Source organism: Esox lucius, chromosome 17, assembly GCF_011004845.1.
Source record: "Esox lucius isolate fEsoLuc1 chromosome 17, fEsoLuc1.pri, whole genome shotgun sequence".
In the NCBI taxonomy this organism is placed as follows: domain Eukaryota; kingdom Metazoa; phylum Chordata; class Actinopteri; order Esociformes; family Esocidae; genus Esox; species Esox lucius.
In genome coordinates this window covers 10060689-10088202 of record NC_047585.1, presented here as the reverse complement: position 1 = coordinate 10088202, position 27514 = coordinate 10060689, and the positions used below count along the sequence as shown (strand labels likewise).

Here is a 27514-nt window from a genome sequence, read left to right as displayed (position 1 = left end):
TTTAGATTCCGTCTCTCACAGTTGAAGTTTATCTATGATAAAAATGACAGACCTCTTGTCACGTTTCTCTCCTCAGGCCAGTGGTGGCTTGTCCCCTCCAGCAGTCTGAGGTGCAGGAGGTTCCTCCACCCCCTCTGGACTTCGAGGGGGGCCCAGCGTACTCTGTCCGTTCCATCCTCGATTCGAGATGCCGGGAGAGGGGCCTGCAGTACCTGGTGGAGTGGGAGGGGTACGGCCCGGAGGAGCCTTGCTGGGTGCCGGCAGTGGACGTTCTTGATCAGGAGCTCCTCGCCGACTTCCATCATCGGCGCCCTAATCGTCCTTCGCGGCGTCCTCCGGGTTGGCCCCTGGGCCGGCGGGGGCGCGCTGCCGGAGCTGCACGTCGAGGGGGGGTTACTGTAACATGGACGCGCGTGGAAGAAGCACACCCCCATTCCCTCATTAGGTTGCCTATATTAGTTCCCGTGTTTCTGGGTGTCTTCGTGTGGTATTGTTCTATGTTTGATGTATTGTACTGTGCGATCTACAGAACACGTTATCCGTTTGTTTTGCGCTTTGACGCTTCCTTTCTTTTGGAGACTGTGTACGGATAGTGTTCAGTTGTTTTCCTGGAACCGGGAATATCTTGTTACTTTGATAAAGAAATCGAATACTACAACTGCTGCGTTTGGCTCCTTCTCCCTACACACCACCACAACATCTTTACACCTCTACATGCTTTGTAAGTAGGAAAACCTGCAAAATCGACAGTGTTCTCCCCACTGTAGCAGGTGTCCTTGCAAACTGAACACTCCTCTTACAGCCTGAAAATATTGCATTTCCTGTGTAACGTATACATTTAAAAACTACATGAAGCCTCATACAGATAATGAACAATAGCTGTTATTTTCAGTATTTATATTTTGTTAAAATATTCCTGTAAATGCACTATATTTATAAGAATACAAATGTTCCCATTCAAAAACTAGGATTAGCAACCCTGTTACTACTACAGTAGACAACCCTATTACCCAACAAAAAGTAACAGGGTTGCAGATCTAGGTTAAAGGAAGATATTGCTCAGGAAGGGTTAGCTAGCTTGGAGCATGTGTTGCATGCTAGCTATTGATAAGCACATATTTTCCATAAATTAAAGTAAAACAATTTTCATATATATTTTCTAACAAAAATGTTGGTAACAGAGTTGAATTCTTGAGGTTGAATACTTGAGGTTTAAACTCTAAAATTATTGTGAAAATAGAGAAAATCAAATGAGGGTACTTGTTGCCTGGCCATGGTCCAGAAAATATATTGATGATGGAACTTCCTGTTAATATCTGATTCATGGAATGTTAAAAAAATGTAATAGGGGGGGATCATGTTTTAGTAACAGGGTTATGTGTATCCATGGGACATGGTTTAAAACTACTTTTTAATACATAAAATAAAGTATATCACTTGTAAATGTTATACAAATACATATAACTGAACAACACTATATTACAATTGCTTCATTACAGGAAGATTACAAAAAAATCTAATTTATATAATTTCATTTGAGGTCATATTATAATTAATTTCACTCCTCACATTTAATGTAAAACATTTTACTATTTTGCTTAAAATCACTTTTAAAAAGGTGATGGGACTAAAATTCCAAAATGCGGTTCACATTTTGTGTGTATTTCTAGATATCTTTGTTTTATTTGTGACACATATGAGAAGACATGGAAGAGACATATATCTGCAGAAATATGCATGAGTAAATAGTTATATATACAGTTAATTACAGTACATAATTATATACAGTACATAATTTCCAGTTTGTCCAAATGTGTCCTGTTTCGACTGCTCATACACTAGTTTACAGCGCAGTTCCAAATCAACCACATGCACTTAAACCTATGGAATAATTTGAGAGGAATACCTAGGTGTATGACCAATTTAGTAAAATGACTGACAGTTTCCTATACATTTCTCATTTTGGAGTCTGTGAGTACAAGCAAATTGTCATTGCAATGTACTCAAGTGGGTGAGACTTCCAAATTCCTTTCCTGATGAACTGGTTAGACATGACTCCAACCAGCTCAGACAATGAAGTTGAAAGTAATTTTACCCACTTGACTACATTAAGTACTAAACAAGTTGGTATAATAAATTCAGTGATCCCTCCTGATGACTTGGATGGAGTTGTCACATGATTAAAATGGTGGATGCTTTTAAATGTGATGTACATGCAAGAAAATGTAGGTAAGTAGGACATAACATCTCAACCCCAGGCTAGATATGAGGAGACTAGTGGAAGAAATGTACACACTATCATACTGATTAGACATTTTTAAGCGTTATTTCTGAACAAGACCAAGTTAATAGACACAAGCGTGTTGTTTTTGCACTTGCAAGCAGTGAAAGAGGCAGAGAGAGTGTTTGAAACAAATGTAAAACATCCCAGCCAGCCTCCCCGCTATGACCAAGAATAGTTACAATTTCAAGATGATTTCAAGCATGACACCGCTACCCACATACACACACATCTGGACCAATCTTGCACCTATATTTTTAGTATATTTCTTAGTAATTTATTGATGCTCAGTCCACTTTTTTGCGCTCAGTCCACTATTCTTATTTGTTTTTATTTCTTTAGTACAAAATTGCTGCACTAACTGACCAGAACAAATTCCTAGTTTGTTGTGAAACTTACTTCTGATTCTGACATGATCATTTACAACTTTCAAATGATTCCAAGTTTTCAGACAGTGGGCTTTTCATCCACACTCAGAGGCCCACTATATATCTAAAGAGTAACCAAACAGAAAAAGAGCACTGGTGGTGTTGATAATGAGATAGTGGTTATGTCATTCTGCCTGGTTTTGTCTTTATGCCTGTGTGTGATGGCCAGCTAAAGTGTACCTAGCCTAGGGTAAGAGCACTGTATGTCTTTGATGCCCTCTCACCTGCTTCGAGGGTTGTAGTCTGCTGACTTGTCCAAGAGATGCACATCTGCGCCAACCTGCCATAGGGCAACACAAACAGTACATTATCACATCACACACCTACAAGTTCAATTGTGGCCCTATAATAACAATTAGCTTGGCATATTTATTCTATAATTAAACATAATGGAGGTGAATTGTGAAATACAGTGGCTCACAGAAGTATTCACCACACTGGCATATTCCATATTTTGTCTTACAACATGAAATCAAAATGGATTTAATTAGCATTTTTGCCACTGATCAACCCCAAAAATCTATAATTTCGTTATATATCAATTACAAAAATTAAACCCTATTATGGTTATAATATTCAACCTTTCGCAATTACAAACATAAATAAGCAGTGGTACAACCAATTGTTGTTAGATTTCACGTAACTAGTTGAATTGAGGTCATCTGTGCACATTTAGGGTTCTCACGATTTCAGGTTACATACACCTGAATCTGGTAGGTCCCATAGTTCGTTAGTACAATTCTTAACAAAAACTACATCATGAAGACAAAGGGACATTCAAAGCAAATCCAGAATAAGGTTCTTCACAGGCACCAATCAGGGGTAGGATATACAAATCTTTCCAAGGCACTGAATAACCCCCAAAGCACAGTGAACTCCATTATTAAGGAGAGAATATGGCCTACTGTAAATCTGCCTCTATGACTTTTCACTTGCAATACAGATTTTGTAGCTCGGACGCAGTTTCAATTCATGCATTTGGACGATGCTAATAATGTTAATTCCAGGCTGCGACAGAGGTGAATAATGGCTTGTTGTGAAAAATGGGTCTTCAAGAACAACTCAGGGTAAGAGTTATTTCACCCAAATACGAATCTAGGTCAAACTATCCTTTCCGTGAATTTGAAGTGGATATTACAGATTACCAGGAACTGTCACTGGATTATGGTACCACAGTAGGAAAACTGTATTATGACACAAAGTTGACACTCATCAGATTCTGCTTTACAACAAAAAGCAAACCAAAGGCAACATTAAAATGCAGCAACACCTGAACCACAAACAAATGATATAGCTCCTAGAAGAAATGAAGGGACCCAGGATCATGTCTGTTCATCCAACACAATCTCTACCAGCTGAGATCAAAACACTCTAACACAATACGAGTTTATTATATTATATTTGCAAATAGACAGAAAGACATTAACACAAGATCAGTTAAAGACTGTTTGAAGCACAATAAAAATAGGGAAGGTGTGCACAATTTGTATAGGTAAGGTGTGACAACATCTCACAAAATAACTGACATTTCATCAATACGTTTGTCTGGTCTAAACCAGTTAAGCTTATTCCTCTTATCAGTTTCACTCTCCATCCTATGTAACAGGTGACACATTGCCCCAGAACACATTCCTCACATTGGAACTGAAAAAACGAATGTAATTGTGCACAGAGGACAACTATTTGCATAATTCATATTTTTTTGTAATGAAACCCTTCTAAATGCTGAAATACAAATTCAACTTGTACTTCCTAATGGGAAATACATCGATCAGCCATAACATTATGACCACCTGCCTAATACTGTGCAGGTCCCCCTTTTGCCACCAAAACAGCCCAGACCCATCAAGTCATGGACTCCACTAGACCTCTGAAGGTGTGCTGTGGTATCTGGCACCAAGACGTTAGCTGCAGATCCTTTAAGTCCTTTGAGGTGGGGATTCCATGGATCTGACTTGTTTGTCCAACACGTCCCACAGATGCTCGATTGGATTGAGATCTGGAGAATTTGGAGGCCAAGTCATCACTTTGAACTCGTTGTGTTCCTCAAACCATTCCTGAATCATTTTTGCTTAGTGGCAGTGTGCATTATCCTGCTGAAAGAGACCAATGCCATCATGGAATACTGTTGCCATGAAAGGGTGCATATGGTCTGCAACAATGCTTAGGTAGTTGGTACATGTCAAAATAACATGAATGGCAGGACCCAAGGTTTCCTAGCAGAACATTGCCCAAAGCATCACACTGCCTCTGAGAAGTAACTTGCACCAGTAATCTTGGAGAAAGCAAGCATTCTCTCAATTTAGTAAGCAGCTAGAAGACATTATCAGCATTTGAAAACCTGCAGGTCACATACAGAAAGGTTGAAGTCTTGTTTTTCCATCCACAATGACTGTCCAGTAGGACATGTACATTCATACCTGAAGGGGTCTGACACCATCACAATCAACTTCACCCCCCTAACTGGATTCAAGAGGTGAACTGTTTTTGACGCATGCGGCTGTGTCCTTGAGTTGCCAATCCATTATAACAGCTATCCTAACTTTTGGTCAGAAATGTATACTATTGTGAAAAGATGATAATGGATATTGTTTAGAAGGTAAGAGGAAAACTACTGTAGATTGGTAAAGGCAGTTAATTTAAAGAGTAAAATTGGTTTTCCATTGCACAGACAAAAAGGGTATGGTGAACATTTAACTCAATTACTCATTTAAAATTCCAACATTCCAGCAATTGGTAAGGTTGATTGTTGAGAAAACAATATATTCTGTATTGAGAAGTTTCAAAAAAGGATTTCAAGATTGAGATATTACTTTAAATTTTGTTGGATTAGTTTATTGCTTGGTCTCCCAATACTCAGCTGCCGCTTAATATTTAAGCACAGCATTTCACATAGCTAGAAAGATTGAAGTTAAAGCAAAACTAGAAGGTTTTTTAAATGTCGAAGTTCTTTTTCATTTTTATGATGTAAGTATAATTAAACATGTTACATAATCATATTGTACCTTTTCACATTTAAAGATTAAATCAAGGTGGTAGTGTACCAACAATAAGCACAAACTAATACTGTGACTTACTTACGCCCATGTATTTGAGATACTGCATGTATGTGTATACATAGTGCCATCCAGAACTATTGACACCCTAGGTAAATATGAACAACAAAGGTTGTGAAAAAGTTGCACACAATCATATGAACCTTTGTCTAAAATTGTTCAGAGAAAAATATTAATATAAGAAAAACAAGTAACACCATTTTTGGCACTCCAAGAAAATGTTAAGACCAATGTATATTCAGATTAAGCCTCTGCTGTCCCCAGACTAAAAACAAAATTTCCTGGAATTAGCCAAATAGATTAAGCCTCAAATCTCTTCCTATGTGTTCTCCCACAAAATGAAACATACAAGAGACAGAGTGGTTATTCTGGCAAAGAGAGGGTGTCAAAAGTACTAAATAACTTTTTTTTAACTCAAAAGGTTAGAACTATGACATGAAGATAAAGCTGATCAACAGCATTTTTTCACATACCTTTGATTCATATTTACCTAGGGTTCCAATCATTCGGGAAGACACTGTACAGGTGCATCTCAAATAATTAGAATATCATGGAAAAGTGACACCATGTTCTAGATCCATTACACATAGTGAAACTTTTCAAGCCTTCTTTGTTTCAATCTTGATGATTACAGTTCACAGTTCATAGAAATCCAATATCCAGTCTCTCAAAAAATGTCAATAAAAACTGAGAAGCTCTGATCAGCTTATTAACTCCCTGAGCCTTCAATCACTGTCTGGTTCAGTTCACACAACCACAATCATGGAAGACTGCCGACTTGACAGTTGTCCAGAAGACACTCATTGACACCCTCCATAAAGGGGAAAACCACAGAAGGTCATTACTGAAATAGCTGGCTATTCAGAGTGCTGTATCAAACCATATTCATGGAAAGTGGACTGGAAAGGAAAAATGTGGTAGGAAAAGGTGCACAAGCAACAGGGATGACCGCAGCCTTGAGAGGATTGTCAAGCAAAGCTGATTCCAGAACATGGGGGAGCTTCACAAGGAGTGGACTGAAGCTGGTGTCAGTGCATCAAGAGCCACCTCACACAGACGTGTCTAGGAAATGGGCTACAAGTGTCGCACTCCTAGTGTCAAGCCACTCCTGAACCAGAGACAGCGTCAGAAGCATCTTACCTGGGCAAAGGAGAAAAAGAACAGGGCCGTTGCTTAGGACCACTAAGCAAAGTCCTCTCTTCAGATGACAGTAAATGTAGCATTTAATTTGGAAATCAAGGTCCCTGAGTCTGGAGGAAGAATGGAGAGGCACAGAATCCAAGTTGCTTGAAGTCCAGTGTGAAGTTTCCACAGCCAGTGATGATTTGGAGTGCCATGTCATCTGCTGATGTTGGTCCACTGTCCAGATTCAATGCCACCATCTACCAGTAGATTTTAGAGCGCTTCATGCTTACATCTACTGACAAGCTTTATGGAGATGCTGATATCATTTTCCAGCAGGACTTGGCACCTGCCAAGTGCCAAAATGACTTGTAACTGGTTTGCTGCCCATGGTATTACTGTGGTTGGTTGGCCAGCCAACTCGACTGACCTGAACCCCATACAGAATCTGTGGGGTATTGTCAAGAAGAAAACAAGATACACTAGACCCAACAACACAGACAAGATGAAGGCCGCTATCAAAGCAACCTGGGCTCCCGTAACACCTCAGCAGTGTCACAGGCTGACTGCCTCCATGCCACATTAAATTGATGCAGTTATTTGTGCAAAAGGAGCCCGGACCAAGTATTGAGTGCATAAATTAACAATGTTAGGAAACCTTTGCAGGTGTTTTCAGTTAATTAGCTGATTAGAGTTCTTCTCAGGTCAACATTTCTGTATTATAAATCCTTTATTCTAATACATTTTAGATATTGGATTTTTTTATTTCCATGAGCTGTAAGCCATAATCAAGATTAAAACAAGGCTTGAAATGTTTCACTTTCTGTAATGAATCTAGAACATATCCCTTTTTAATTTGAATTACGATATTCAAATTATTTGAGATGCACTTGTATGTAGTCACTCCTGTCAAACTATAGTTACTATAGAAAGGTGCCTAGGCAGTTAATTATTTATTTTCAAAAGCTAAACATTCAAAAAGTAAACATGCAATTGTTCTGATTCAGTGTTTCTCAACCCTGCCCTCCATATTTTAGATCTCTCCCTGCCCTAACATAATGAGCTCATCATTTGATAGAGAGGGAGAGATCTCAAACATGCAGGGCAGGATGCCTTCAGGAGCAGGGTTGAGAAACACTGTTCTAATGAATCAAAAAACCAGTGAAGACAATAATCCAAATTGGAAATGTTAATCTCCAAATCGCCAATTTCACTCCTGGCAGTCACAGCTTTGTAACAAACTTTTTACATCTTTCAAGTTCTCCATTAAAATTCATAAGAGACTATGTAATTAGAGCAAGACATTTATTGGCTTTTAAATTGATAAAGTTTTGGCATTTTTAAAAGTGCTGCTGTTGTGCTTACTGTACAAGACTGTGGGTTACGTGCTAGTCCCTTTTGTCTGAGGAGCGGTTGGGGTGAGTGAGAGGGGATGGATTAGCAGGTGGAGAGTTTGGGTGGTTGGGAGGGAAGGGGTTCATATCTGTCTAGGGGAAGAGTGTAATGGGGTACCTTTTGTTCACCCATTTCTTTCCTCTGAAGTTTTGTATGATGTTGCCTGATTATTCCTGTCCTGCCCATCTTTTGGGGCCGGTTTTGCAGACATGGTTAAAGCTTAGTATAGGACAAAAAAAATCAAGTTCATTAGAAAACTCTATTGAGCTTGTTTTTTTTTTTTTTGTCCTAGACTAGGCTTAATCTGTGTCTGTGAAACCAGCCCATAGTGTTTAACAAAACAATTTGAAGCAAAAAAAGTAAACCCTTTCACAATTGTCATCACTTACTATAACTATGTGCTTGTTGAATCTAATCTTGCCCAATTAGCCAACTTTAAAGGGCAATTAAATGGTTGAAAGCCCATGCAACGCTGCCAGAGCAGAGTGAAGACCGTATTAAACACTTTTTGTAAATTCCATAATTCCATGTAGTGTGCAAGGAGTGCAAAATCAAGATTTATGCTTTTTCTTTATTCATAGAAATAGTTCACAAATCTCCAAAGGATTCACAGAAAATCAAACAAAAAGCAACAAAGGTTAAACCTAGATGTCAAGCCAAAGAAGCCCATTACAATAAGTGAAAATAAAGATGAAACATAAAAAATATATTCCGTAAAATGAAATCAAGCTGAAATTGATGATACATTAATATCATACAATCCATTAGACTTTATCTAACAAAACACAGGTTTAATTAATAAGTCACTAAATTATGTGGTGATTTCACATTTTTGTACTGTTGTGATGTTTTGCCATTTTCTGTTACACCAGAAAACATGAAACAACAATAAAGAAACTTAGAATAAATGGAAACATTAAAACTTTCAAGAGCATTCAGAATTAATCTGATTGATGTAATCCCAAAAATTACTGATCCTTTTGTTTCTCTCCTGTGTGTTTCAGGATGTGGCCAGCCAAATATCCCTTCTGGGTGAAAGATTTGTCACAAACATTGCACTTGTATCTTTTCTCACCTGTGTGTGTCCTCATATGAATTTTCAGATCAGCATTCAAAGAGAAGCCCTTACCGCATTCAATGCACTTGCATGGTTTCTCCCCTGTGTGTCTAATCATATGGGTGTTCAGATTTCCTTTCAGACCAAAGCATTTGCCACATTTAGGGCAAGGAAATGGCTTCTCCCCAGTATGAGTCCTTATATGTTCTGCTAGCTTTTCCTTCCGACTGAAGCTTTTCCCACAATCGTTGCATTGATATGGTTTCTCTCCTGTGTGGATTTCCTGATGGCGACTTAGATGAGTTGTTGATGCAAAACATTTTCCACATTTGGAGCACTTATGTGGCCTCTCACCGGTGTGATTCCTAACATGGTCCTTCAGGGATTTTCTTACAGTGAAGCCTTTCCCACATTCTTTACACTTAAATGGCCTCTCTCCTGTATGGATCCTCATATGTACCTTCAGATTTGAACTACAAGTGAAGACTTTAGCACAGGCGTGACAAAAATGCTTTACTCCAATGTGAGTTTGCAAATGATTCACCATACTGTCTGTGGACATGAAATCTTTTCCACAAACCCCACAAAGATGGTATTTATCCTTTAAATGCATTTTTTGTACATGACTGACAAGGTAACTCATGAAAACAAAAGACTTCCCACACATCTTGCAACAATGAGGAGAAGTAGGGCTTTTATTGGGTGATGTTACCTTGGATAATCTGGGGTTTTTCCTCTCTACAGCAATGGTAAGAGAGCTTTGTTCTTTATTGTGGGATAACTTTGTAGTTTTCCAAGCTTCAGGACTGGTGGGAGAGTTCTGTTCCTTCTTAATCCGTGTCCTCAATGTCCGAACTAATTGTAGTGCTGACCGTAGTCCTCCTGTCTCAACTCTAACATGTGGTGACTTGGAAGTTCTCCTTCCTCCAACACTGGTCTTTGGGCTTCGCAATGTTTTGACGGGTAACTTTGTAATCATCACACCAGTATTGGTGCTTTGCACAGTCACAAGGGATGACTTGGTATTTGTCCCAACTATATTATTGTTGGGGTTTTGTACTGTCTCAAGGGGTAACTTTGTAGTCTTCCTGCCTTTAACACTGGTATTGGGGCTTTGAACACACTCAAGGTTTGTCTTGCCAGATTTTGTTCCTCCAACGGTGTTAATGGGGCTTTGTGCAGTCTTGAGGGGTGACTTGGTAGTTGTCCCGGCTACTGTACTGGTATTGAGGCTTTGCACTGTCTGGATGGGTGACTTGGTAGTTGCCCCGGCTACTGTACTGGTATTGGGGCTTTGCACAGTCTTGAGGGTTGACTTTGTGGTCCTACGGCCTCCTGTACTGGTATTGAGGCTTTGCGCTGTCTTATGTAATTTGGCAATTTTCCTGGCTACGGCACTGGAATTGGGGCTTTGTACTTTCTTGTGTGGTAATCTTTTGGTTCTGCGGCCTACAACACTTGTTTGAACACTGTTTGTCCGTACTAACCCCAATGCTGACAGCAGTCCTCTATTCGGTACTATATCAATACACCTACTGGTGCAATTCTGAGATGCAGAGGGTTCTGGACTTGTTACAGAAATGGGCTGAAAGTTGCTGCTGGTTTCTGATACATAGTCTCTCTCTTGCTCTGGGTCAGTGTCCATAGCTTCAGTTCTGTTGGGTGTTAGTAAGGGCATTGGCTGTTTCTGATCATAGTGACCTTTCCCACAGAGAGGAGAAAATATCAACTCTGTGATGTCAGAGTTTAGTTGTTGATGGTGTATTCCCTCCTGACTGGTTGAGAGCTCCTGTTCCCATTGAATGTGTGCAGGATATGAGTCTTCCTGTCCAAGACTGGGCCTCTGCTCCTGCTCACAATGAACCTCCTCAGGGACAATGAGCATCTGGGCATCTGGATGAAAGAATACACAGTTAATAGCAGTAGGACTGCAAGTAACAATTATTTTGACAAAAATATGATCTATTGATTACAACTGAAACTACATTTGAATGTTACAAGTAATGTTACTGAGGCTTGGTTTAACGCTTTCAAAAAAGGTTTGGGCAGTACATTGGAACAGCAAACCTTGAACAAACATGTTTTTAAAAGTGTTTGAGGGCTGATATCCATGTTTGTGTCTCTGGTTCGAAAAGCACATTCCATGGGATCTATTTATTAAAAGTAGTATACTGTAAAGTAGTATACTGTAAAGCGATATTTTTCTGATAGTAAAATCAAATCAACAATAACGCCACACTCTGTTTACAATATGGCGTTTGAACTTGAGTAATAAAACAAATTCCCCCCCTTAAACTCCTTCGACCGGCTCCTTCGCCACCTACACTCGTAACTATAAGCCAGTGTATTCATTATTTAGTTTGAAACTTATTTTGTCAAAACCATCTACCTTTAATAGAAGGATTTGGGATAATTCTGGAGGTAATTTCATGTTGTAAAAGGGTCTGCAGGCAATGTCTCGGTTTCAGCGCTCCGTTTTTCTATTGAGTCAGTGGCATTGTATCACATTCTGTCATTCCAACTCTTTCCGTTTTGAGTCTTTGCTTCCCTGTACTATTGCTTCATTTTCATTATTTTATCCGGGATCTGTTCGTTAGATCGGATAAAAACCATTACGAGAAGCCTAAAGACAAAGCAAATGATACACATTGCCAATCGAATAGGACAACATGCAGTGTTTTGTATTTAGTCAATGGCATCCTACCACCATCGGTCAGTCCAACTCTTTCCGTTGTGAATCTTTGCTGCCCTGTACTATTGCTTAATTTTCTTTATTTTATCAGGGATCTGTTTTAGATCGGATGAAAACCATTATGAGAAACCTAAATCAAACGATACACATTGCCATTTGAATAGAACAACATGCTGCATTTTCACACCATGTCACGCTTCAATCTCCCAACCCCACCTTAAGTTAGTCCCCAAACAATACGGAGGCTCAGCTAGAGGCCGACGAAAAAGCAATATCATTATCTAGCATATACTTAACCTCTGAATCTAAGTAACGTTGCTTCTCCAAGAAGACACGATAGAAGAGCTGTCTGATGGGGGTTTGAATCGCCAATATCTGTATTGTGTCTCGCCAAGGGAGCAAACAAACATGAAAAACTGGTGATCCAATCAATTAATGCCATTCGACAGACATCCGAGGGATAACCCAACAAGGTCTACAAATTTACCAGGGTTTCTTAATTTCTTTGACCTACCTAGCAGAATACAGTAATTGGAGCCAGGCACCCACTGTTCCTCACACTCAGCTACTCTATAATGTGGTGGAGTGGCTACATCCGGATGTACACCATCCGTTGAAATATCTTTAATCTTTTGTGGATCTTCATATGGCTTGGATTTAACCAACTCCGAGTCAGACGATTGAGCATAGGGCTTCAAAACATTTACATGACAGAGCTAATGTGCTTTCCTCCACTCTTGGGTAAAAATCAAACAGTTAGATAAAACTTACGAACCACAGTGTATGGCCCAGTGAACTTGGCCTCAAAGGGAGAACCAATGATTGGCAAGAAAACCAGAACCAGGTAATCTGAACTGAAGTGACGAAGACTCAGCTCGCAGATTACAGTCTTTTCATCCTTACTTTGGAGGACACTAGCTTCTGTTTAGCGATTTCACAAGCGCATACAACCTGTGTTCAAACACACTAACGTATATGTTAGGAGGTGGCTCAGCCATCCTCCAATCCCAATGTCACACAGCGAGAGGACCACGTCGCATGACCAAGTACAAGGTCGTAAAGACGAAACCCTGTAATCTTGTGACACTTCTCTAGCAGCAGGAAAAAACTACGGTAATCTGTGTTCCCTGTCACATTCCGACTCAGTGCAATATGCATATAACAGTAATTTCAAAGTCTGATGGAAACACTTAATGGCCCCTTGACTACACATTAAGCACTGGCATGGTTGTGTTTAATGCAAAGGTGTTGCAAACCCTGTGCAAATATATGCAAACTGACATTAGAACCCAGATTGCTTTGAATCCCCTTAGGTACACCAAAGATTGACATGAATTGGGACAGAGCTTTCACAACAGATTTACTGGTTATGTTGTCATGACGTCGCTGGATATGTTAGCTTCACACATTACGGTTAACAGATAGGTACTACCAACTTTAGAGCGAGGCAGTGGCCCAACACAATAATACACAATAAACACAGGAATAGGATGTAGTGGAACATCTTAATGGTTGATTGGGCTTCCCAGTCAGCTGGCATGTATTGATGTAGGCAGAAATCTCCTCCTTTAAACAAGGCCAATAACAATGCCATAAAACACAATCATAGGTTTTAATAATACCAGTGTCAAGCCAGATCATGAGACGTTTTCAAAACCTGATTCCAAAGCATAGTTGGTATCTTAGTACGTACAAAAATATGCAATATAGTGTCACCCACAACACCACTACAGTGAGCAGTAACCAAAATTAAATTGTCTCACTTGCCAAGGGGACAGGTAGATGAAAAAAATCCACCATATTTTTACCGGACAAAATAATTAATTACTTTTTAGTGTCTTTACAGAACAACTTGTCACCACAACCTCAGTACCTTAATGTAGGCAGCATCTTGAAACTCCTTTATCTCCAACCTCCATTTTTTTATGTGATACGTCCTCCTTTTCGTTGGTGGGTTTTCGTTTCAGAGGTTGGGTTACTCCAGGTAAGTGTCGTCAAATAACATCTATTTAATGAACAGCAGCTAGTAGTGATGGGCATTGGGTCTTTTTGGTGAGCCAGCCCTTCTATATCTTACCTTTCGTATTTATTAGATCATCTGTTGTTTTCTCTTGACGTTACCCTAATGGAACAATTAACATAGAACAAAGACAAGCCCTCCAAACTATCAATTGATTCTGTACTGCGGAACTACAAGCTCCACTATATAATTTGACACTGTATCTGAACATACACTGTTTGAGCATAAAAATTAATGAAATCAGGTTTTTTTCTGGATTGAAAAGAGGCTATGGTGGTGGGTTTGGTCAGGAGCATGTCAGGGGGTTGTGGCTAGGCTTAACAGTGATAGAAAACATTTCTGCAACATGGTATTACCAAATGTTATAGAAACCAAGTTTTGTTTCAATGGCTTTTTGTGATTTTGTGATGACTTTACTGTCATATTACATTGTTTTAGGCTATAAATAATGAATAAAATGAATAATACAAAGTAAACAAAAAACCAGGCAAGCCTAGTTCAGCCGGGCCGCAATAAAAAGCTTTGATCGTTCTTGCCATCCCGAGATTCAAACCCATATCACCCACATGAAAGGTTGTGTCTCAAACCACTAATAATTCTTTCACGCATTAACATCATGTCAATATTTTTATATTTCTTTAGACACCATTAACCATTGTGTTAAACTGAGTAAGATTTCCTCCACCACAAATAGCATCTATGAACTGTATTGCTTTTGTCACTGGCCGTTTTAACAGATTGTTAGCCATTCGTGAATGACATCGATAGATAACTACTGTATCAATATAGGTGACGATAACGGACATTTTCGTCAAGTGAAAAGATGAGAGAATCATGTAGTCAGCAAAATGTCAGCAAAGTGTTTGTCTGTAACTTGAAAATACACCAGAAATAGTCACAAGATAACAGTAAACCGTTGCACTTAGGGCTTTTAGCCAGTGAAGTTTGTCTATCCTGAAAAAAATCCTCTTTTGCCACTGGCTGTTTTTAACAGCTAATTAGCCATTCATGAATGACATTGATACAGTATCTATCAATATAGGTGACGATAGTGATGGCCATTCGAGGCTTCATTACCGTTCTTCTAGCAGTAGGATATTATGCTAGCAGCGTTAACTCAGATTTTCTTTTTCAAAATAAAAGCCATCATTGAAATATATATGGTAATATAGTTAATCTAGTCTGTATATTTTATGTTTAATGTCCGTTCCAATGTTATTCTTGTACTTTTTCACAGACTAGATTGATAACTATATTAACTTACATATTTTAATGATGGCTTTTATTTTGAAAAAGAAAACGCTAAAGAAGCCTTGAATGGCCATCACAAGGGGACAATAACTAACTTTTTCGTCAAGTGAAAAGATGAGAGAATCATGGAATCCACTAGAAAGTCGCAATACTGTTTAAAAAATTACACCTTTTTCCATGGTTTACAGGCAAAATATGAACCCATTATCTAGCTACTTGTTTAATTATTCACAAAAAAACGCAGGCGGCAGCAGAACCATGACTAACTCTTAAACATATAGACAATGTAGCTATCAATCAAAAAAGTTGTTGAACAACCACAATTTTGCTTTATGGTTGAAATCCATTGAAGGGAAAGATAATGAAACCCACGTGTATTTTTGCAAGAATTCTTTCTAACTTGGCACATTCATGGGAATTCAATCTGTGGAATCCCATATGAAGTGTGACAAACACAAAAACACAGCGAAAAGCCTCCAACTAACGCCCAGCATTTCTCTGTTTTATTTGGTGACAGTTCCGTGAAGTACTGCCAGTAATGTTACTGTTATCAGTGGGCTTACTGTTTTAACAATAGCAATTACATCGGTCAAATTGGTTTCCTTACGTGCGTGTAGTCTGCAGCACAATAAGTAATAATGTTTAGGAAATTATAGGAAAATGACTGGCATATCGTAACTCTGCGGTTCACATGTGCGTATTGAACTGTAGGGGCATAGCAAATGGTTCGATAACATACTGCGTTCCCCTTAATGATGATTAAAATTATGTGTACCGTGACGTCGCCCGGTATGGCGCAGCCGGGGCCCCACCCTGGAGCCAGGCCCGGTATTGGGGCTCGTATGCGAGCGCCTGGTGGCCGGGCCTTCCCCCATGGGGCCCGGCCGGGCTCAGCCCGAACGGGTGACGTGGGGCCGCCCTCCCGTGGGCTCACCACCCACAGGAGGGACCATAAGGGGCCGGTGCGAAGAGGATCGGGCGGCAGTCGAAGGCAGGGGCCTAGACAACCCGATCTCTGGACACGGAAACTAGCTCTAGGGACGTGGAATGTCACCTCGCTGGCGGGGAAGGAGCCTGAGTTAGTGCGTGAGGTTGAGAGGTTCCGATTAGAGGTAGTCGGGATCACCTGTACGCACGGCTTGGGCTCTGGAACCACACTCCTTGAGAGAGGATGGACTCTTCACCACTCTGGAGTTGCCCATGGTGAGAGGCGGCGGGCTGGTGTGGGTTTGCTTATAGCTCCCCAGCTCTGCCGCCATGTGTTGGAGTTTACCCCGGTGAACGAGAGGGTCGTTTCCCTGCGCCTACGGGTCGGGGATAGGTCTCTCACTGTTGTTTGTGCCTACGGGCCGAACGGCAGTGCAGAGTACCCGACCTTCTTGGAGTCTCTGGGAGGGGTGCTGGAAAGTGCTCCGACTGGGGACTCTATTGTTCTACTGGGGGACTTCAACGCCCACGTGGGCAACGACAGTGACACCTGGAGGGGCGTGATTGGGAGGAACGGCCCCCCTGATCTAAACCCGAGTGGTGTTCAGTTATTGGACTTCTGTGCTAGTCACAGTTTGTCCATAACGAACACCATGTTCAAGCATAAGGGTGTCCATCAGTGCACGTGGCACCAGGACACCCTAGGCCGCAGGTCGATGATCGACTTTGTTGTCGTCTCATCTGACCTGCGGTCGTATGTCTTGGACACTCGGGTGAAGAGAGGGGCGGAGCTGTCAACTGATCACCACCTGGTGGTGAGTTGGATCCGATGGCGGGGGAAGAAGCTGGACAGACTCGGCAGGCCCAAGCGTACTGTAAGGGTCTGCTGGGAACGTCTGGCCGAGTCTCCTGTCAGAGAGATCTTCAACTCCCACCTCCGGCAGAGCTTCGACTGGATCCCGAGGGAGGCTGGAGATATTGAGTCCGAGTGGACCATGTTCTCCACCGCCATTGTCGAAGCGGCCGCTCGGAGCTGTGGCCGTAAGGTCTCCGGTGCCTGTCGAGGCGGCAATCCCCGAACCCGGTGGTGGACACCGGAAGTAAGGGATGCCGTCAAGCTGAAGAAGGAATCCTATCAGGCCTGGTTGGCTTGTGGGACTCCTGACGCAGCTGACGGGTACCGACAGGCCAAGCGGGCTGCAGCCCGGGTGGTTGTGGAGGCAAAAACTCGGGCCTGGGAGGAGTTCGGTGAGGCCATGGAGAAGGACTATCGGCTGGCCTCGAAGAGATTCTGGCAAACCATCCGGCGCCTCAGGAGAGGGAAACAGTGCCCTACCAACGCTGTTTACAGTAGAGGTGGGCAGCTGTTGACCTCAACTGAGGATGTCGTCGGGCGGTGGAAGGAGTACTTCGAGGATCTCCTCAATCCCGCTGTCACTTCTTCCATTGAGGAAGCAGAGGATGAGGTATCAGAGGTGGACTCGTCCATCACCCGGGCTGAAGTCACTGAGGTGGTCAAGAAACTCCTCGGTGGCAAGGCACCGGGGGTGGATGAGATCCGCCCTGAGTACCTCAAGTCTCTGGATGTTGTGGGGCTGTCTTGGTTGACACGCCTGTGCAACATCGCGTGGCGGTCAGGGACAGTGCCTCTGGGATGGCAGACCGGGGTGGTGGTCCCTCTTTTTAAGAAGGGGGACCGGAGGGTGTGTTCCAACTATAGGGGGATCACACTTCTCAGCCTCCCCGGGAAAGTCTATGCCAGGGTTCTGGAGAGGAGAATACGGCCGATAGTAGAACCTCGGATTCAGGAGGAACAGTGTGGTTTTCGTCCGGGCCGTGGAACACTGGACCAGCTCTATACCCTCTACAGGGTGTTGGAGGGTTCATGGGAGTTTGCCCAACCAATCCACATGTGTTTTGTGGATTTGGAGAAGGCATTCGACTGTGTCCCTCGCGGCATCTTGTGGAGGGTGCTTGGGGAATATGGGGTCCTGGGTCCTTTGCTAAGGGCTGTCAGGTCCCTGTACAACCGAAGCAGGAGCTTGGTCCGCATTGCCGGCAGTAAGTCAGACTTGTTCCCAGTGCATGTTGGACTCCGGCAGGGCTGCCCTTTGTCACCGGTTCTGTTCGTAATTTTTATAGACAGAATTTCTAGGCGCAGCCAGGGGCCGGAGGGTGTCAGGTTTGGGGACCACACAATTTCGTCTCTGCTCTTTGCAGATGATGTTGTCGTGTTGGCCCCTTCTAACCAGGACCTTCAGCATGCGCTGGGACGGTTTGCAGCCGAGTGTGAAGCGGTGGGGATGAGAATCAGTACCTCCAAATCCGAGGCCATGGTCCTCAGTCGGAAAAGGGTGGCTTGCCCACTTCAGGTTGGTGGAGAGTGCCTGCCTCAAGTGGAGGAGTTTAAGTATCTAGGGGTCTTGTTCACGAGTGAGGGAAGGATGGAACGGGAGATTGACAGACGGATCGGTGCAGCTTCTGCAGTAATGCAGTCGATGTATCGGTCTGTCGTGGTGAAGAAAGAGCTGAGCCGCAAGGCGAAGCTCTCGATTTACCAGTCAATCTACGTTCCTACTCTCACCTATGGTCATGAGCTTTGGGTCATGACCGAAAGGACAAGATCCCGGATACAGGCGGCCGAAATGAGCTTTCTCCGCAGGGTGGCCGGGCGATCCCTTAGAGATAGGGTGAGAAGCTCGGTCACCCGGGAGGAGCTCAGAGTAGAGCCGCTGCTCCTCCACATCGAGAGGGGTCAGCTGAGGTGGCTTGGGCATCTTTTTCGGATGCCTCCGGAACGCCTTCCTGGGAAGGTGTTCCGGTCCCGTCCCACCGGGAGGAGACCCCGGGGAAGACCTAGGACACGCTGGAGGGACTATGTCTCCCGGCTGGCCTGGGAACGCCTCGGTGTCCCCCCGGAAGAGCTGGAGGAAGTGTCTGGGGAGAGGGAAGTCTGGGCATCCCTGCTTAGACTGCTGCCCCCGCGACCCGGCCCCGGATAAGCGGAAGAAGATGGTATGGTATGGTACATACTGCGTTCCCGTTGCATCCTTACTGTGGTGATAGCTAGTAGCTACCAGACAATTCTGCCCAAGATGCAAAGAACGAGTTTCAAATCAGATTGGCTATCGGATGGTACTGTATTCCTTCAGAAATGCACCAATATTTTATCATCAAAGTAATGGGTGGATTTCAATGTATTCTCTTCATATACTTCTTGGGAGGGCCAAAGAAATATTTAGTGGACCAGCCAAGGTTTCTATATCAGAAAATCCCTGGAAATTAAGGAGCCAAATGAACATCTCTGTTCGCCAATGCAATTTGGTTCCCAACATCCACCAAGAGATGGTTGTTCGCAAACGACCCATCAATGGTAGCTAGCAGCAGACTGGTGACAAATGAGTGATGTTGAGTAGCTGATCAAAAGTGTCACGAAAGTAGGAGCACAAAAGAGACGGTCTGTGACTGGAAAACTTTCCTCCAAACCATCATGCCGGATATTTTATAAGGCACCATGACTATTTTGGTACAAACATTTACCTGCCAGTGTGGCGGATAACCGTCAAAGATTTACTTGCCTAAGGGAAAAATCTACCTGCATTTGACGCTTGTTAATTTCAGACCATTAAAAGTTAACTTCAGGACATAGATAATCGCAAATTAGTTGTTACACAGCTTGCATGTAGTGTAGGTTCAGGTTTTACTGCTGACTCAGCACAACTCATGGCACACCGAGGAGATGCCTCTTGAAAATGTTTCTTATCTCATCAAGACTCCATAAGTTCCAAAATCTGACAACGCATTGAAAAAAGCAGTATCCAAAACAAATGCCTCAGAAGTAGAGCTGGGCAATAATTTGATAAATATTGTAATCAAATTTTTAAATAATTCAGTAATGCAAATAACACAATCGGTCATATCATGATAACTGCTAATTTTGCTCTGTGCGTATCTGATACAAAAAGCTTTCGCAAACTTCTCTCATCAAAACTGCCTTCAAAGGTAATCTGATTTATATGCATGCATTTTAGAAAGAAATGCAGGCTAATACAGCAAACAAAACACTTGTTACCTGCAGTCACGTCTCATTATTAAAAATAAAACATGGGATGGTTTCTGCCTAGAAAACCATTTCCAGTAGCAATTCTTTAAGCCATTATTGGAGGAAAATAAAAATAAGTCTTAGAGTTAAAGCAGTTGAAAGCCAAAGAATCACAGGGCAAAGGTTGCACGCATTTTCCACCACTAAAATAGGCTACTGTGTATTAAAGTTCTGGTTTCAGGGCTCAAAAATAAAGATTGCCCCAGGGCCGTAAAACGTCAAGTCGGATTTAATAAAAATAGCACCAAATAAATCATTGGAGAAAAAAATTAATTCAATCACATTACAAACTCGACCTCCTCCAATTGTTTCGTAATCTGACACACGCACAAATACCTACCTTGCTGCGTGCTTTTGGCCAATCAAGAGTTGAGTAGTGATGTGACGCGTGGCTGTCTGGTATTGTTTTTCAATTAAACATTTAAATACTTGCATGAGTCACTCAAATGATGATGACAGCGAAGGATAACTACAAGCTAAAATGAACATGCACACATTTTTACCTCATTGGAAAAAATTATGTACCCGATTTGACTTGGAACTCCAATGTACAGTGTCCTAAGCTCCGGGCTGGTGCAGACAATTGAGGGTCTTTTTAGAAAGGCACTGACAACTTCCGCAAACCGTCCCTCACCAGCCATGCCAATAGCAGACAGCACCTGATCTGCATGACAGCCAAGCAGATGGCTGACAATTCATCTTCCAGGCCCTTGACCGTGCTGGTCTAGACTAAATGCAGATACCCACTGAGTGATTGCACGACTTCTTACAACTACATACCATGTAACTAAGATGAATCAGCTGTTTGCCTTTCTTCATCGAAGATGGAGTTAGTTTAGTATAAAAGTAAAATGTTTTGTTGACTTGTCTTTTTATTCATTTCTATAATTAGAAATGTGATTAAAGAAATATAAAATATTTTTTGGTTTTATATATCCAGGAGTAAAGGTATTTGGTTTTATGCTGTAACCCCAATAAAGTACATATTTTGAAGGAAGGGACAGTAAAAACGTTGGGGCAGGTAAGTTTTAAACCCACTGGTCCCACCTTACCCTAACCTTAGCAAGGTGTTGTTTACTATCAACAAACTATCTACAGATGGAAATTAGGCCTCTCAAAATTAAATGAACGCAAGACTTTCAGTAAAACGAGGCTACACAATGAGCGTTAATAGCGTTTATGTGCAGTTTAAAATCTCCCCTAACAATCTCTGGCGAATACCACTACATTGTTCCACCTAAGCTTCTGGGGAGGATATTTTTTTTTAAGACCATTGTCTGACTTCGTTCTTCATAAATGTTCCGCGTTATAGCCAGGTTGAATAAATTCGAGTAACGTTTGAACAGCGAAGGTAAAATGTGTCACTTTTCTTATTGGGCGGGCCAAAAAACGTTTAGGAACCCACCTAAGAGTTTGTATGTCAGAAAAAACGGGATAAAGTAAGAGTAAGTCATCAGTAATTATTTACTTTTCAAGTTACGACCGTAACACGTCTGATAATAACGTCACACTCTTTATAACATCTGGGCCCGAGAAACCAGTGTGTTTTTATTACAGAGTTTGAATATAACTGTACATTTTAAGAACACTGGTTTTGTTTCGTGCTATTTAGGTCGCGATGGAATATTATGTTTCTGCCTATCTCATCATTCACCCTCATGTTAAAATTGACAGTAATATACTTAATTTTTTATTTTAATTATATAATTACTAGAAGTCCCCAAAAAACTAGTTAACCCTAAGGGCTGCATACGAAATAACCGGAAAAGCGTAGTTTCTCCCCAGTGCTTTACCGCACCCAAAATAAAACACTGGGGAGCAACTAGCCATCTTGGACTAACGCCACACACTAGCTGGTTTGCTATTTTGTAAGCGAGAATTCCTTCTGTGGAAGGTTTTAACCCAGACACATTACTCAAGTTCAATATAGGCCAATGTATATCACCCTGTTGTTAAAAAATTATCTGGAGTTCACTACTGTGTACTGTATGCACTAACCTGCTTTATGCAACTTTAGATCTGGTTTCAAAGCCAAATCCAGAAGCTTCTGTAGACGTTCGATTTCCTCCTTTGAACAAGATACTTCTTCCTTGTACTCAGTTATCGTTTTTTCGACTGCCCCAAATATCTCCGTGAAACGCTGTCTGAGAAACTCATTCAAAAGCTGTAGTTTCGACATTTTGAGGGAAATTCAAGTAAATACTCTTACTGTAACCTGCTCACGCGGTGGCTATGCTCAAACAAAGATGGTGGACGTAGAACAACATCCCAGAGGCGGACGAGTGACTCGGAATTGAATCACGTGGAATACGTATCGAAACACTACCAGTACGCGCGAAATAGTGTCGGTGCGTAATGGTAGTTATTTTTTATTGATTCAACAAACATCGGTATAAAATAATTTAAGTCAGACGACAAAGAGTAACAGACATACGTTTTAAAATAACCAGGGCTCCTATACAAACAAACCAAATTGTTTAATAGTTTTAAAAGTTAGAATTTCCTTCTGGATTTTCACTTGAGTTAAAATAATACCAAGTAGTTTAAAACCATTCATAAAATGGACAAACTTTTCTTTAGAGTCAGACCATTTAAATGTATGAATAATGACCGGAATTTATTAATCTAAAGACCATGTAGACTAGATAAATTAACAGCCAGTAGTAACTGAAACAAAATGTTAACAAAAAGTAACTGAAAGCAAATGTATTAATATGTGGTTTGCATGTGAAAAAGAAAAAATGTGTATGTACTTATAATACATATGTCAGGGCTGATGAGCCTGAAGCTGCATTGGTTGGGCCTGGCACCATAGACATCTTATATAAAGGCTAGATACCTTGTCCGCGCTTTTGGCCAATGGAGGTCGACGTCCGCACATGGCGGCCATCTTGCCACAGGCCACTTGCTCACTCGTAACATTGTGTTTTATGGTGCATGTACTTTTTAAATAACCATAACTTTCTAATTTTTCTGCCGATTTTCAAACGGTTTGGTTTTTTATAAACGTCAGAGATTAAGTTATGCATACATATGAACCATTAAAAACATGGACTTCCATATGAAAATATCCTTGAACAGAACCAGATAAGTGTAATGAATATACGAACACAAGGTATTTATGTTAAATCAATAAATAGGCTACAGAATGGCAACAAGACATATACACTTTTGTACTATTATAATAAAATAATTTTAATTACTACATGTTTTTTCTTTCTGCCGGATAACAAGCATCTCTGAACTGACCACATTTCAGCCCTCTAGGTCACTTGATATTACTTTATAAACACAACTGAGCCCTAGCACCAGGTCTTGTGAAGCTGTGTGCAAAAGCAGATCAATATAGAATGAAATTGAGTACTTTAGACCATTATTTGCCAAGGTATGGTCATGCGTATAGTAAAATGCCCTATGGAAATTCCCCATAGGACTTTGTCAGACAAAATGCTGACGATAAAATGCTTACTGTGTGGCAACCTCTTTGTGTAGAAGCATAATGAAATGAAATCAAATGAAAGGTAACACTGATGTTACTTGTAGACCATTTGGATTGTATGTCAGGGGTTCTGATATAGAATGACTACAAAAAATATGGTCTCTATTTTTAAACTATTATAAAAGTGACATTTATTTGCACAAAAAATAGGTACATGATTCCCCTTTACAAATATCCAAAAAAGAAATGCTGTAGAGAGAACTACACTACTGTTGAAGTAAAAGAGGACAGTACCTTGAAAACACATACCTTGGGCTAATGCCCTTTGAAAAGGACAGTTTTATTAGGTTTCTGTTGCATGTTGTTGCTCTGTAAGCTGAGGATTGTAATTCTGGCGATGTGGTGCAGCCTTAACTTCAAAAACAGGGACAGAATTATTTTTAACAACCTATAGTGGTGGCTGTCTATCCCAACACAAACATCCTCTGAACCGATCCTTTTTCAGACAATGTAAACAACCTCAAGCAGTTTGATGGGCTGTGATCGTCTGGTACTGCCTGATGACTGCCGAATGACCCACTGTGCTGCCCTGACGACCCTCACGGTTCCCTCTGATGGAATCACCAGACCTCCATTGTTTTTTAAAGTCAGCAGGTGGTAGCTCTGGTCCTTGATGGCAGATGCAGCATCTGTCACCAGGCTGGCACGGCAGACATCACACGACAGCTTCTTCAGAGCCTGTCGCACAACAAATCCTGAAATTTGAGTTAGTAATATCATAACTTATAACAATAATCATTAATAAGCATGGGGAAATTAAGGGAACACTTCTCTTTTTGGACAATCGTGAGATTAACTCCATAGTGAAATAGGCTACTTTTGTAACCCTAACGTTATTTACTTAATATCTTCACAGAAAAGTATTTTTACATTTAGTTCCTCTTTTTAACCAAGTTAATTTCCACCACTCACAGACTACAACCACTTTCCTTTTAGAAACAAGAAACCAGGCAAGCCTTGTTCAGCCAGCCCACAATAAAAAAGTTCTGCCTTCTTGAGATTCGAAGCCAGGTCACACATACAACAGGCTGTGCCATTTCCCACTACACCACAGAGCTGTATATCTGCCCTATGTCATTATAACCTCTTTATGTCTATCCTGAACAAATCCTTTCTTGCCACTGGCCGTTTTAACAATTGGCCATTTCTGAATGACGTTGTAACAGTTAAACTGACTAATGTTTATTACAAAATTTACCTCCCCCACAAATATTGTCTATGTATGGTTTTTACCACTGGCCGTTTTAACAGCGTATGTTATGGACATTTTTAACTAAGGTACATTTGAGAAATGTCAGTCTCTCTATTGGCTGTTATGTAAATCTTTACTCTGATTGTGAAACACATGTCTGTATAATATCAGAGGATTATTAGGTATTTGGACCATGTCCTCCTGCCTAGACAAAGAAGGGTGTCAGTCCTTGTAGGAGAGCGGTCTGGTGTTTGAATAGGAAACATCCTTGACCGGCACGGGTGGATTAGAGGGGTACTCGTAAATCTGTATAACCCTATTGTGTCTCTGTTGACTATCCAGACATTGTGTCTCCTCAGGAGTTGAGAAGGAAAAGGTGGGGGGACGGCCCGCCCTTTGGGTAAATTTTACACAAGACAGATGGGCAACAACTTACCACACCCCTTCTAACATTTGAAATAAATACGGATTGTTCATGTATGGAGTTAGAGACTCCTCGGATGATTATGTTGGTAAGCGTTTGACGCATCTCTCATATTTGCAAATATTAATAAAACTGTTAGAATGTGCCAAGAGAACTTCGTCTCTGTACTTCCTTCTAAAAGATTTCTGATCGATAAAAATTCCATCATACATATTAGCCAGTAATAAGCTTTACCAGTATCTACTAACTTACTGGAATAGTCATAAGAATTGAGCAATTGCTAGCGAATCTGCCAAAGCTATTTCATTTCATGGCATAAGAACATATTTTTTTCTTTCATGGCAAAAAACATACTTTTTCTTTCATTCGTGAATGACATTTACAAAATAACTATTAATAAAAGCGACGATAACAAACATTGTCATCAAGTGAAAAGGCAAGAGAATCGTGGAATCTACCAGAAATAATTATTAAATGTCATAGCTCTCAGTAGATTTTAACTTATGTCTTCTACATGTGAGGCACTGTCTTTAACCACTACACCACTGCATTACACATTTCAGCAGTCGCTAGACTCCATTGAGGATTGTGTTAAATTGACTAACGTTTCTTATTAAGTTTATCTTCTGCCATAGCATCTACAAACTGAATTTATTTTGCCACAGGCCATTTGAACAGCTTATTAGCCAGTATTAGGCTTACTAGGATCTACTAACAGTGTGGTTTTCGTCTGGGCCGTGGAACACTGGACCAGCTCTATACCCTCTACGGGGTGTTGGAGGGTTCATGGGAGTTTGCCCAACCAATCCACATGTGTTTTGTGGATTTGGAGAAGGCATTCTACTGTGTCCCTCGCGGCATCCTGTGGAGAGTGCTTCGGGAATATGGGGTCCTGGGTCCTTTGCTAAGGGCTGTTAGGTCCCTGTACGACCGAAGCAGGAGCTTGGTCCGCATTGCCGGCAGTAAGTCAGACTTGTTCCCAGTGCAAGTTGGACTCAAGCAGGGCTGCCCTTTGTCGTCGGTTCTGTTCATAATTTTTATGGACAGAATTTCTAGGCGCAGCCAGGGACCGGAGGGTGTTAGGTTTGGGGACCACACGATTTCATCTCTGCTTTTTGCGGATTATGTTGTCGTGTTGGCCCCTTCAAGCCAGGCCCTTCAGCATGCACTGGGACGGTTTGCAGCTGAGTGTGAAGCGGTGGGGATGAGAATCAGTACCTCCAAATCCCAGGCCATGGTCCTCAGTCGGAAAAGGGTGGCTTGCCCACTTCAGGTTGGTGGAGAGTCCCTGCCTCAAGTGGAGGAGTTTAAGTATCTAGGGTTCTTGTTCACGAGTGAGGGAAGGATGGAACGGGAGATTGACAGACGGATCGGTGCAGCTTCTGCAGTAATGCAGTCGATGTATCGGTCTGTCGTGGTGAAGAAAGAGCTGAGCCGCAAGGCGAAGCTCTCGATTTACCAGTCAATCTACGTTCCTACTCTCACCTATGGTCATGAGCTTTGCGGGAAGATTGTGCGGGAAGATCCCAATGGATTTCTAGTCCATCGCCTTAACCACTCGGCCACGACAACCAATAGTCCAGTAAGGGGGGTTTCTCGTCGGTGTACAGATATGTCGTCAGCGTACGTACAAGCTTTCGACCTTGCCACTATCAGCAATTGTGAAGATTGGAGCACTGCACCCTTTTCTTTCCTTCCCAAAAAAGTCGAAAAGGAAGGTTTTGAGTGAGGAACAGAAGAGTTAAAATGAAGAGACCACTGCAAATTGAACGCTTCTGTTCCTCACTCAAAAATGTCCTTTTCAACTTTTTTGGAAAGGAAAGAAAGTTATGCCACAGTCTCGTAATTTCTTCCAGAGCTGTATATCTTCAGGACCACAAGTCTTTTCCTTTCAACTGTACACACAGCAAGAGTAAACTCTCCACAGGCAATGTTTATGAATGGTTAGGAAAACCTTCCAATGGTACAAGACAGAGAAGGCATAACATGCTTCGTTTCAGGCCCTATTGAAAGGGCCTCTTGATGTTTCCTTAGAAAAGTCTGCTCTCAAGGTGTTCAAGTCCTTTGT

General features: G+C 41.6%; 1 protein-coding gene across 2 annotated transcripts; it reads right to left on the bottom strand.

Annotated features, from left to right (window-relative positions):
• On the bottom strand, window positions 1–22654 carry LOC105009380 (zinc finger protein 614-like). 2 transcript variants are annotated; one of them, XM_034287334.1, is made up of 3 exons: window positions 22330–22654; window positions 2934–2989; window positions 1–375 (listed from the first exon to the last, which is right to left on the bottom strand). In XM_034287334.1, the coding sequence occupies exons 1-3, from the start codon at window positions 22508–22510 to the stop codon at window positions 313–315; spliced, it is 300 nt and encodes a 99-aa protein (XP_034143225.1). In that variant the 5' UTR covers window positions 22511–22654; the 3' UTR covers window positions 1–312. The 2 variants fall into 2 exon arrangements, with proteins under 2 accessions (XP_034143225.1, XP_010867103.2); XM_010868801.3 differs by lacking the exons at window positions 1–375; window positions 2934–2989 and adding an exon at window positions 8834–11232.
• Between the last annotated feature and the right edge of the window lie 4860 nt (window positions 22655–27514).